Source organism: Pristiophorus japonicus, chromosome 5 (genome assembly GCF_044704955.1).
Source record: "Pristiophorus japonicus isolate sPriJap1 chromosome 5, sPriJap1.hap1, whole genome shotgun sequence".
Lineage (NCBI taxonomy): Eukaryota > Metazoa > Chordata > Chondrichthyes > Pristiophoridae > Pristiophorus > Pristiophorus japonicus.
Genome location: NC_091981.1, coordinates 303,227,815 through 303,240,291, shown reverse-complemented (window position 1 = coordinate 303,240,291; position 12,477 = coordinate 303,227,815). Strand labels below are relative to the sequence as shown.

The 12,477-nt window shown below is 64.3% G+C and overlaps 1 protein-coding gene across 1 annotated transcript in view; it reads right to left on the bottom strand.

Annotated features, from left to right (window-relative positions):
* scrib (scribble planar cell polarity protein) overlaps nucleotides 1–12,477 on the bottom strand; it is a 271,485-nt gene that overhangs the window by 108,148 nt on the left and 150,860 nt on the right. The window contains exons 23-27 of the mRNA XM_070880275.1: nucleotides 12,114–12,290; nucleotides 11,038–11,154; nucleotides 6,701–6,895; nucleotides 5,777–5,896; nucleotides 3,565–3,621 (exon numbers count right to left, since the gene is read on the bottom strand). Of these exons, the coding sequence (XP_070736376.1) occupies nucleotides 3,565–3,621; nucleotides 5,777–5,896; nucleotides 6,701–6,895; nucleotides 11,038–11,154; nucleotides 12,114–12,290 (666 nt within the window). The remainder of the gene's footprint in view (nucleotides 1–3,564; nucleotides 3,622–5,776; nucleotides 5,897–6,700; nucleotides 6,896–11,037; nucleotides 11,155–12,113; nucleotides 12,291–12,477) is intronic.

The following is a 12,477-nucleotide window of genomic DNA, read 5'->3' as shown; positions in this document are numbered from 1 at the left end:
TGGGAAGAGAGTGCGGGGGGGGAAGAGAGTGCGGGGGGGGAAGAGAGTGCGGGGGGGAAGAGAGTGGGGGGGGGGGGGAAGAGGAGTTGTGGGGGGGAGAGAGCGCGGGGGGGGAAGAGAGTGCGGGGGGGGAAGAGAGTGCGGGGGGGAAGAGAGTGCGGGGGGGGAAGAGAGTGCGGGGGGGGAAGAGAGTGCGGGGGGGAAGAGAGTGCGGGGGGGGAAGAGAGTGCGGGGGGGGAAGAGAGTGCGGGGGGGGGAAGAGAGTGCGGGGGGGGGAAGAGAGTGCGGGGGGGGAAGAGAGTGCGGGGGGGGAAGAGAGTGCGGGGGGGGAAGAGAGTGCGGGGGGGGGGAGCGCGGGGGGGGGGGGGAGAGAGCGCGGGGGGGGGGAGAGAGCGCAGGGCGGGGGGGGAGATGGGGGGGGGGGAGATGGAGGGAGGGGGTAGAGGGGGGATGGGAGGGAGGGGGGAGGAGGGGAGAAAGAGGGGGGGGAGAAATAGGAGGGGGGAGAGAGAGAGAGGGGGGCAGAGAGAGTGAAGGAGGGGAGAGAGTGAAGGAGGGGAGAGAGATAGAGATGAGGGGAGAGAGAAAGAGATGAGGGGGAGAGAGAGAGATGAGGGGGAGAGAGAGAGATGAGGGGGGGGAGAGAGATGAGGGGGGGGAGAGAGATGGGGGGGAGAGAGAGAGATGAGGGGGGAGAGAGAGAGATGAGGGGGGAGAGAGAGAGATGAGGGGGGAGAGAGAGAGATGAGGGGGGAGAGAGAGAGATGAGGGAGAGAGAGAGAGATGAGGGGGGAGAGAGAGAGATGAGGGGGGAGAGAGAGAGATGAGGGGGGAGAGAGAGAGATGAGGGGGGAGAGAGAGAGATGAGGGGGGAGAGAGAGAGATGAGGGGGGAGAGAGAGAGATGAGGGGGGAGAGAGAGAGATGAGGGGGGAGAGAGAGAGATGAGGGGGGAGAGAGAGAGATGAGGGGGGAGAGAGAGAGAGATGAGGGGGGAGAGAGAGAGAGATGAGGGGGGGAGAGAGAGATGAGGGGGGAGAGAGAGAGATGAGGGGGAGAGAGAGAGATGAGGGGGGAGAGAGAGAGATGAGGGGGGAGAGAGAGAGATGAGGGGGAGAGAGAGAGAGAGAGAGAGAGAGAGAGAGAGAGAGAGGGGGAGAGAGGAGAGACTGGACTTGGGCAGAGGGAGAATGTCAGAATGTGGGTGGAGTGTGGGCAGGAACTTGTTTGGATGGGGGGGGTGGGAGGAAGAAGGTCTGAATCTGTGAGTGTGGCCCTGTCTGTTCAAAGTGAGCCATGTAGCCATGTTCTGTCCAGAGTCAGAAGTCACAATGGCTCAAAATGCACTTTGCAAAGTCACTGACTGTGTAGGCAAGGTGGGGTCCAATTACAGAATCGAGAGAAACTGCTGGGTGTGTCTTAACCCTAAGAAATAGGAGCAGGAGTAGGCCATACGGCCCCTTGAGCCTGCTCCACCATTTAATACGATCACGGCTGATCCGATCATGGACTCAGCTCCACTTCCCCGCCCGCTCCCCATAACATTTCACTCCCTTATCGGTTAAGAAACTGTCTATCTCTGTCTTAAATTTATTCAATGACCCAGCCTCCACAGCTCTCTGAGGCAGCGAATTCCACAGATCCACAACCCTCAGAGAAGAAATTCCTCCTCATCTCAGTTTTAAATGGGCGGCCCCTTATTCTAAGACCATGCCCTCTAGTTCTAGTCTCCCCCATCAGTGGAAACATCCTCTCTGCATCCACCTTGTCAAGCCCCCTCATAATCTTATATGTTTCGATAAGATCATCTCTCGTTCTTCTGAATTCCAATGAGTAGAGGCCCAACCTCCTCAACCTTTCCTCATAAGTCAAACCCCTCATCTCTGGAATCAACCGAGTGAACCTTCTCTGAACTGCCTCCAAAGCAAGTATATCCTTTTGTAAATATGGAATCCAAAACTGCACGCAGTATTCCAGGTGTGGCCTCACCAATACCCTGTATAACTGTAGCAAGACTTCCCTGCTTTTATACTCCATCCCTTTGCAATAAAGGCCAAGATACTATTGGCCTTCCTGATCACTTGCTGTACCTGCATACTATCCTTTTGTGTTTCATGCACAAGTACCCCCAGGTCCCGCTGTACTGCAGCACTTTGCAATCTTTCTCCATTTAAATAATAACTTGCTCTTTGATTTTTTCTGCCAAAGTGCATGACCTCACACTTTCCAACATTATACTCCATCTGACAAATTTTCGCCCACTCACTGAGCCTGTCTATGTCCTTTTGCAGATTTATCTTATCCTCCGAGGGGACCAATCAGCATTCAGGCCTTGTGATCAAGGGCACCCAATCAGAGCATGAGGTGTTGCAAACTTGCACCTCCATAAAAACCTCACCGCTCCAACATATCGGTCCAGTGATAGAGTCACTGCTGGTAGACCCGAGCCTCTACTCTTCCACATGGCCAAAGTTCCCACCCACAAACCTACTCCCCTCTCCCGATCCCCTACCCACAAACCCCCAAACCTCCTCTCCTCCCCCGATCCCCCCCTCCCCTCCGATCCCCTTCTCCCCCCCCGCCCACAAACCCCCAATCCTCCTCTCCTCCCCCGATCCCCCCCTCCCCTCCGATCCCCTTCTCCCCCCCCACCCACAAACCCCCAAACCTCCTCTCCTCCCCGATCCCCCCCTCCCCTCCGATCCCCTTCTCCCCCCCCGCCCACAAACCCCCAAACCTCCTCTCCTCCCCCGATCCCCCCCTCCCCTCCGATCCCCTTCTCCCCCCACCCACAAACCCCCAAAACTCCTCTCCTCCCCCGATCCCCCCCTCCCCCCCCACCCACAAACCCCCAATCCTCCTCTCCTCCCCTCCCCTCCGATCCCCTTCTCCCCCCCACCCACAAACCCCCAAACCTCCTCTCCTCCCCCGATCCCCCCCTCCCCTCCGATCCCCTTCTCCCCCCCCACCCACAAACCCCCAATCCTCCTCTCCTCCCCGATCCCCCCCTCCCTCCGATCCCCTTCTCCCCCCCTACCCACAAACCCCCAAACCTCCTCTCCTCCCCTGAACTCCCCCTCCCCTCCGATCCCCTTCTTCCCCCCACCCACAAACCCCCAAACCTCCCCCGATCCCGCCTCCCCTCCGATCCCATTCTTCCCCCCCACCCACAAACCCCCAAACCTCCTCTCCCCCGATCCCCCCCTCCTCTCCGATCCCCTTCTTCCCCCCCGCTCACAAATCCCCAAACCTCCTCTCCTCCCCCGATCCCCCCTCCCCTCCGATCCCCTTCTCCCCCCCACCCACAAACCCCCAAACCTCCCCCCTCCCCTGATCCCTCCCTCCCCTCCCCCGATCCCCCTGCCCACAAACCGCAAAACTCCCCCCTCCCGATCCCCCCCGATCCCCCTAACCCCCCCCCTCCCCTCCCCCTCACACCCAGCGAGCCCCGTCACTGTGCCGGAGCAGTGACCCGGACCCATTCACTGCACGTTGATCGTGAAGAAAACCCTTTGGGGCCACAATACTGAATGTGAAGCAGTGACTGCTCAGTAAATGTCCTTACCACTTTCTCCAGTTCCTCCTGCTCCCACAGCGACGACTCACGGACCATCTCAATCTCCTGCAATCAGACAATAAGAGGTAAGGAGCAGGGAGCCAGATGGGGAGGGGGGGAGCGAGATGGTGAGGGGGGGAGCGAGATGGTGAGGGGGGGAGTGAGAGGGGGAGGGGGGAGCGAGATGGTGAGGGGGGGAGCGAGATGGTGAGGGGGGAGCGAGAGGGGGAGGGGGGGGCGAGAGGGCGAGGGGGGGCGAGAGGGGAGCGAGAGGGGGAGGGGGAGGGGGAGCGAGAGGGGGGAGCGAGAGGGGGAGGGGGAGCGAGAGGGGGAGGGGAGGGGGAGCGAGGAGGGGAGGGGGAGCGAGGGGGGAGGGGGAGCGAGGGGGGGAGGGGGAGCGAGGGGGGGAGGGGGAGCGAGGGGGGGAGGGGGGAGCGAGGGGGGGAGGGGGGAGCGAGGGGGGGAGGGGGGAGCGAGGGGGGAGGGGGGAGCGAGGGGGGGAGGGGGGAGCGAGAGGGGGAGCGAGAGGGGGAGAGGGGGAGCGAGAGGGGGAGGGGGGAGCGAGAGGGGGAGGGGGGAGCGAGAGGGGGAGGGGGAAGCGAGAGGGGGAGGGGAAGCGAGAGGGGGAGGGGGAAGCGAGAGGGGGAGGGGGGAGCGAGAGGGGGAGGGGGGAGCGAGAGGGGGAGGGGAGCGAGAGGGGGAGGGGGGAGCGAGAGGGGGAGCGAGAGGGGGAGGGGGAGCGAGAGGGGGAGGGAGGGGGGGAGCGAGGGGGGGGAGGGGGAGCGAGGGGGGGAGGGGGGAGCGAGGGGGGGGGGAGGGGGGAGCGAGAGGGGGAGGGGGGGGAACGAGAGGGGGGGGAGCGAGAGGGGGAGGGGGGGAGCGAGAGGGGGAGCGAGAGGGGGAGGGGGGAGCGAGAGGGGGAGGGGGAGCGAGAGGGGGAGGGGGAGCGAGAGGGGGAGGGGGGAGCGAGAGGGGGAGGGGGGAGCGAGAGGGGGAGGGGGGAGCGAGAGGGGGAGGGGGGAGCGAGAGGGTGAGGGGGGAGCGAGAGGGGGAGGGGAGCGAGAGGGGGAGCGAGAGGGTGAGGGGGGAGCGAGAGGGGGAGGGGGGAGCGAGAGGGGGAGGGGGGAGCGAGAGGGGGAGGGGGGAGCGAGAGGGCGAGGGGGGGAGCGAGAGGGCGAGGGGGGAGCGAGAGGGCGAGGGGGGGAGCGAGAGGGCGAGAGGGGGAGCGAGAGGGGGAGGGGGGGAGCGAGAGGGTGAGGGGGGAGCGAGAGGGGGAGCGAGAGGGGGAGCGAGAGGGTGAGGGGGGAGCGAGAGGGGAGGGGGGAGCGAGAGGGGGAGCGAGAGGGGGAGCGAGAGGGGGAGGGGAGCGCGAGGGGGACAGTCTCTCTCAGACTCTCACTGGACAGTGCCCGTTACACACAGATACCTAATGCCACAAGTGTAGAAATATGAACGTAAATGGGGTTGAAGAGCAGAGAGATATGGGAGCACTAAAAGTCACGGCACACGTTAGTGCGACGATAAGAAAAGCAAGCACTCGGGATAGAACTGAAAAGTCAGGAAGTTATGCGAGACCTGTATGAAACCTTGGTTAGACCACACTGGGAGCACTGTATACAGTTCTGTTCGTCATATTAAAGAAAGGATATAGAGGCACTGGAGAGGGGGCAGAGAAGATTTACAAGGATGGTACGAGAAATGCGAGGGTATATATATCAGGAAAGGATGAACAGGCTGGGTCTCTTTTCTCTTGAAAAAACAATGCTGAGGGGTGACCTAATAGAGTAGATACAAAGACAATGTTTCCACTTGTGGGGAAGAGCATAACTAGAGGCCATCAATATAAGATAGTCACCAAGAAATCCAGTGGGGAATTCAGGAGAAACTTCTTTACCCAGAGAGCGGTGAGAATGTGGAACTCGCTGCCACAGGGAGGGGTTGAGGCGAATAGTATCGATGTATTTAAGGGAGGCTGGACAAGTATATGGGGGAGAAGGGAACAGAGGGTTATGCTGATAGATTTAGATAAGGCTCGAGTGCAGCATAAACGCCGGCATGGCCTGGTTGGTCCGAACGGCCTGTTTCTGGGCCGTATATCCCATGTAACCCGATGTAAATAGTGAACAGAGAATTTGTGAATCCTAAACTGTGGGCAGGATAGAAATGTCACCGAATCCTGTGCCCCTGGTAAACCCCTGGGACCATGGCATGAAAGGCCTACCTTCTGCAGGATGTCCAGCTCTTCGGGACTCATGTCGCGATCGATGGAGGAGATGCTCTCCATACTGTTCTTCCTTCCCATCCCCGCAGCAAACGGGTTCACGATGATGCCGGGAGATGCCTGTCAGCGAACAAAAGCCAGTTACAAACCCGCAAATGGCAGCTTGCAGTTAGTGTGTCTTTCCCAACACGGACCAGAACTCAACTTATGGGCAAACAGAGCAGCCAATATTTGCACAGCAAACTCCCACGGCCAGATAATCTGTTTTGGTACTGCCGGTTGAGGGATAAATATTGGCCAGGGCACCGGGGAGAACTCCCCTGCTCTTCTTCAAAATTGAGCTTGTAGGACCGTTTACATCCACCTGAGGGAGCAGACAGGGCCTCGGTTTAACACCTCATACAAAAAACAACCCCTCCGACTGGGAGGCACTCCCTCAGTACTGCCCCTCCGACAATGCAGCGCTCCCTCAGTACTGCCCCTCCGACAGTGCTGCACTCCCTCAGTACTGCCCCTCCGACAGTGCTGCTCTCCCTCAGTACTGCCCCTCCGACAGTGCGGCACTCCCTCAGTACTGCCCCTCCGACAGTGCGGCACTCCCTCAGTACTGCCCCTCCGACAGTGCGGCACTCCCTCAGTACTGCCCCTCCGACAGTGCGGCACTCCCTCAGTACTGCCCCTCCGACAGTGCGGCACTCCCTCAGTACTGCCCCTCCGACAGTGCGGCACTCCCTCAGTACTGCCCCTCCGACAGTGCAGCACTCCCTCAGTACTGCCCCTCCGACAGTGCAGCACAAACAGCCGGTCCCGCCCTCTCCCACACGCACACTGACACATTGTGTCCCACACAGGGACACACAACTCCCAGAGTCAGTAAAGTGGAGCCCACGTTTGGAAGCTTGACCTTGGACTGGCGCTCCTTACCTCCATTGCTATGGCCGAGGCGGCCCTGGGGTCGAAGCCATCACAGACCAGTATCGTCAGCGTGTCGCCGATCCCTCGGAGAATGCGCACTGCCTCGGTGTGAGTCATCCCCAGCAGGCTGTGGTTGTTGACCTCCAGGATCCTCAGGCCCATGAGCAGCCTGCCGTCTCTCGCTGCTGCCCCACTCGAGCTCACCTACAGGGTGAACACAACCTGGTCACTGAGAACAGGGGCTGTCGGTGGCTCAGTCTCTCGCCCTGCCCAGCCCCCCTGTGCTGTAACACCCACTGCCCAGTGGCCCCTCGAGCTCAGCACCACCCACGTCACACAGCTCGTCGTCCGGGAGGCCACTCGGCCCATCTTCATTCACCCTCCGCCCAGAGGGGGCGATGGTGTTCCAGCAAAACGACCGCTCTCGCCCTTCCTGGCGATGGGCCAGGCACCTCCGCTCCCCCACCCAGGCCACGCTAACGGCCTCAGTGCGGGTACGCTGGGGGGTACCAGTTAGCCTCAGTGCCTCAGGGTGATGAGGGGGAGAAGGTCCTGGAGTGGGAGGCCCAGGGCAGTGCCAGTGCACAACGCCAAGACACACCGTGGGGTGGGGTGGGGGGGGAGGGCCTATGTCAGTGTCGGGGGGGGAGGGAGGGGCCTGTGTCAGTGTCGGGGGGGGGGCCTGTATCAGTGTCGGGGGGGAGGGAGGGGCCTGTGTCAGTGTCGGGGGGAGGGACCTGTGTCAGTGTCGGGGGGAGGGAGGGGCCTGTATCAGTGTCGGGGGAGGGGCCTGTGTCAGTATCAGGGGGCGTAGGGGAGGGGCCTGTGTCAGTGTTGGCGGGGGAGGGGCCTGTGTCAGTGTCGGGGAGGGGCCTGTGTCAGTGTCGAGGGGGGAGGGGCCTGTGTTCAGTGTCGGGGGGCGGGGCCTGTGTCAGTGTCGGGGGCGTAGGGGAGGGGCCTGTGTCAGTGTTGGGGGAGGGGCCTGTGTCAGTGTCGTGGGTTGAGGGGCCTGTGTCAGTGTCGGGGGCGTAGGGGAGGGGCCTGTGTCAGTGTTGGGGGGAGGGGCCTGTGTCAGTGTCCGGGGGAGGGGCCTGTGTCAGTGTCCGGGGGAGGGGCCTGTGTCAGTGTCGGGGGCGTAGGAGGGGCCTGTGTCAGTGTCGGGGGGGAGGGGGCTGTGTCAGTGTTGGGGGGAGGTGCCTGTGTCAGTGTTGGGGGGAGGGGCCTGTGTCAGTGTTGAGAGGGGAGGGGCCTGTGTCAGTGTCGGGGGGGAGGGAGGGGCCTGTATCAGTGTCGGGGGAGGGGCCTGTGTCAGTATCAGGGGGCGTAGGGGAGGGACCTGTGTCAGTGTTGGGGGGGGAGGGGCCTGTGTCAGTGTCGGGGTAGGAGCCTGTATCAGGGTCAGGGTGGGGGAGGGGTCTGTGTCAGTGTCGGTGGGCGTAGGGGAGGGGCCTGTGTCAGTGTTGGGGAGGGGCCTGTGTCAGTGTCGGGGGGCGTAGGAGGGGCCTGTGTCAGTGTCGGGAGGAGGGGCCAGTGTCAGTGTCGGGGGGCGGGGCCTGTGTCAGTGTCGGGGGCGTAGGGGAGGGGCCGGTGTCAGTGTTGGGGGGAGGAGCCTGTGTCAGTGTTGGGGGAGGGGCCTGTGTCAGTGTTGGGGGGGAGGGGCCTGTGTCGGGGCCTGTGTCAGTGTTGGGGGCGTAGGGGAGGGGCCTGTGTCAGTGTTGGGGGAGGGGCCTGTGTCAGTGTCGAGGGGGGAGGGGCCTGTGTTCAGTGTCGGGGGGCGGGGCCTGTGTCAGTGTCGGGGGCGTAGGGGAGGGGCCTGTGTCAGTGTTGGGGGAGGGGCCTGTGTCAGTGTCGTGGGTTGAGGGGCCTGTGTCAGTGTCGGGGGCGTAGGGGAGGGGCCTGTGTCAGTGTTGGGGGGAGGGGCCTGTGTCAGTGTCCGGGGAGGGGCCTGTGTCAGTGTCGGGGGCGTAGGAGGGGCCTGTGTCAGTGTCGGGGGGGAGGGGGCTGTGTCAGTGTTGGGGGGAGGGGCCTGTGTCAGTGTTGAGGGGGGAGGGGCCTGTGTCAGTGTCGGGGGGGAGGGGGCTGTGTCAGTGTTGGGGGGAGGGGCCTGTGTCAGTGTTGGGGGGAGGGGCCTGTGTCAGTGTTGAGGGGGGAGGGGCCTGTGTCGGTGTTGGGGGGAGGGGCCTGTGTCAGTGTTGAGGGGGGAGTGCCTGTGTCAGTGTCGGGGGCGTAGGGGAGGGGCCTGTGTCAGTGTTGGGGGGAGGGGCCTGTGTCAGTGTCGTGGGGGAGGGGCCTGTGTCAGTGTCGTGGGGGAGGGGCCTGTGTCAGTGTCGGGGGGGGGGCCTGTGTCAGTGTCGGGGGGGGGGCCTGTGTCAGTGTCGGGGGCGTAGGGGAGGGGCCTGTGTCAGTGCCGGGGGGAGGGGCCTGTGTCAGTGTCGGGGGCGTAGGAGGGGCCTGTGTCAGTGTTGGGGGGAGGGGCCTGTGTCAGTGTCGTGGGGGAGGGGCCTGTGTCAGTGTCGGGGGGGGGCCTGTGTCAGTGTCGGGGGCGTAGGGGAGGGTCCTGTGTCAGTGTCGGGGGGAGGGGCCTGTGTCAGTGTCGGGGGCGTAGGAGGGGCCTGTGTCAGTGTCGGGGGGGGAAGGGCCTGTGTCAGTGTCGGGGGGGGAAGGGCCTGTGTCAGTGTTGGGGGGGAGGGGCCGGTGTCAGTGTTGGGGGGGGTGCCTGTGTCAGTGTCGGGGGGGAGGGGCCTGTGTCAGTGTTGGGGGGGAGGGGCCTGTGTCAGTGTTGGGGGGGAAGGGCCTGTGTCAGTGTTGGGGGGGAGGGCCTGTGTCAGTGTTGGGGGGGAGGGGCCTGTGTCAGTGTTGGGGGGGGGGCCTGTGTCAGTGTTGGGGGGGGGGGCCTGTGTCAGTGTTGGGGGGGAGGGGCTGTGTCAGTGTCGGGGGGGAGGGGCCTGGATCAGTGTCGGGGGGAAGGGCCTGTGTCAGTGTCGGGGAGGAGGGGCCTGTGTCAGTGTCGGGGGGAGGGGCCTGTGTCAGTGTTGGGGTGGGAGGGGCCTGTGTCAGTGTCGGGGGGAGGGGCTGTGTCAGTGTCGGGGGGCGGGGCCTGTGTCAGTGTCGGGGGCGTAGGAGGGGGCCTGTGTCAGTGTTGGGGGGGACGCTGTGTCAGTGTCGGGGGGGAGGGGCCTGTCAGTGTTGGGGGGGAGGGGCCTGTGTCAGTGTCGGGGGGAGGGGCCTGTGTCAGTGTCGGGGGGGAGGGGCCTGTGTCAGTGTCGGGGGGAGGGGCCTGTGTCAGTGTCGGGGGCGTAGGAGGGGGCCTGTGTCAGTGTTGGGGGGGACGCTGTGTCAGTGTCGGGGGGGAGGGGCCTGTCAGTGTTGGGGGGGAGGGGCCTGTGTCAGTGTTGGGGGGAGGGGCCTGTGTCAGTGTTGGGGGGAGGGGCCTGTGTCAGTGTTGGGAGGGAGGGGCCTGTGTCGGTGTTGGGGGGAGGGGCCTGTGTCAGTGTTGGGGGGAGGGGCCTGTGTCAGTGTTGGGGGGGAGGGGCCTGTGTCAGTGTTGGGGGGGAGGGGCTGTGTCAGTGTCGGGGGGAGGGGCCTGTATCAGTGTCGGGGGAAGGGCCTGTGTCAGTGTTGGGGGGGGGAGGGGCCTGTGTCAGTGTCGGGGGGAGGGGCCTGTGTCAGTGTCGGGGGGAAGGGCCTGTGTCAGTGTCGGGGGGGAGGGGCCTGTATCAGTGTTGGGGGGAGGGGCCTGTGTCAGTGTCGGGGGAGGGGCCTGTGTCAGTGTCGGGGGAGGGGCCTGTGTCAGTGTCGGGGGCGTAGGAGGGGCCTGTGTCAGTGTCGTGGGGGAGGGGCCTGTGTCAGTGTCGGGGGGAGGGGCCTGTGTCAGTGTTGGGGGGAGGGGCCTGTGTCAGTGTCGGGGGGAGGGGCCTGTGTCAGTGTTGGGGGGGCGCTGTGTCAGTGTCGGGGGGGAGGGGCCTGTGTCAGTGTTGGGGGGGAGGGGCCTGTCAGTGTTGGGGGGAGGGGCCTGTGTCAGTGTTGGGGGGCCGCTGTGTCAGTGTTGAGGGGGAGGGGCCTGTGTCCGTGTTGGGGGGAGGGGCCTGTGTCAGTGTCGGGGGGAGGGGCCTGTGTCAGTGTCAGGGGGAGGGGCCTGTGTCAGTGTCGGGGGGAGGGGCCTGTGTCAGTGTTGGGGAGGGGCCTGTGTCAGTGTCGGGGGGAGGGGCCTGTGTCAGTGTCGGGGGGGGAGGGGCCTGTGTCAGTGTCGGGGGGAAGGGCCTGTGTCAGTGTCAGGGGGGGGCCCTGTATCCGTGCACTACCCAGAGTCCGGCCCCTCCCACACGGGCTCGGCTGTGACTCAGTACCTTGGAGATGAAGATTCCCTCATCGGTTGCGTCGAAGGGATTCCCGGCGTGGCCCTTGGCTCCCCCTCGGATGCTGATCCCCAACTTCTCTCCCGGCAGCTTCTCGATCCGGATCTCCTGCGGGATACGGATAGGCAGGAAAACTAAATCAGAGCAGCATTTACTGAGGCAGTCATTCTGCTGTCACTGTGCTCGGATCGGAGCCCTGCCTCCCCTCCCCTCCCCCCGGCTCCCCCTCCCCCATCCCCCCCTCCTCCTCTCCCCTCCCCTCCCGGGCCCCTCCTCCTCCTCCCGGGCCCCTCCTCCCCTCCCCGGCCCGGCCCCCCATCCTCCTCCCCGGCCCCTCCTCCCCTCCCCTCCCCGGCCCGGCCCCCATCCTCCTCCCCTCCCCTCCCCGGCCCCTCCTGCCCTCCCCTCCCCCCATGGCCCCTCCTCCCCGGTCCTCCCCTTCCCCTCCCCCGTTCTGCTCCCCCCCCTTCCAGTTCCTTCCCCTTCCCCGCACATTACCATCCCTACACTTCCCCTCCCCCCGGTTCCCGTCGCCACCCTTCCCCTGCCCCTTCCTCCACCTTTCCCCTCCCACAACCCCTTTCCCCACCAGTGATTGGACAGGGCGAGCCCCTCCCCTTACCCAACCAGCGATTGGACAGGGCGAGCCCCTCCCCTTACCCACAAGCGATTGGACAGGGCGAGCCCCTCCCCTTACCCACCAGCGATTGGACAGGGCGAGCCCCTCCCCTTACCCACAAGCGATTGGACAGGGCGAGACCCTCCCCTTACCCACCAGCGATTGGACAGGGCGAACCCCTCCCCTTACCCACCAGTGATTGGACAGGGCGAGCCCCTCCCCTTACCCACCGATTGGACAGGGCGAACCCCTCCCCTTACCCACCAGTGATTGGACAGGGCCATGCCCCTCCCCTTACCCACAAGCGATTGGACAGGGCGAGCCCCTCCCCTTACCCACCAGTGATTGGACAGGGCCATGCCCCTCCCCTTACCCACCAGCGATTGGACAGGGCGAGCCCCTCCCCTTACCCACCGATTGGACAGGGCGAGACCCTCCCCTTACCCACCTGCATCCCTGGGGGAGGGGGGTCACGTCGCACCAGCAGTCCGATCTCCTGCTGGTTAGACAGCAGGGCCATCACCGCCTCTTGGTGTGTGGCGTGCCGAAGGTCGATGCCATTCACCTCCAGGATACGGTCTCCGACCTGCAGGCCTGTCCGAGCCGCCAGCCCATCGCGTATAACCTGCAACACGCCAGAGACAACAGTCAGCAGAGCATCAGGTCACGGCCCACACACACTCCACATCTCTCAATCACTGCACCCTATGCCACACAGCCTGAATCCCAAACTAATCCCACTGCCGCGCTCTCTCTCCATAGCCCTGAATCCCAAACCAATCCCACTCTCTCCCCATAGCCCTGTATCAATC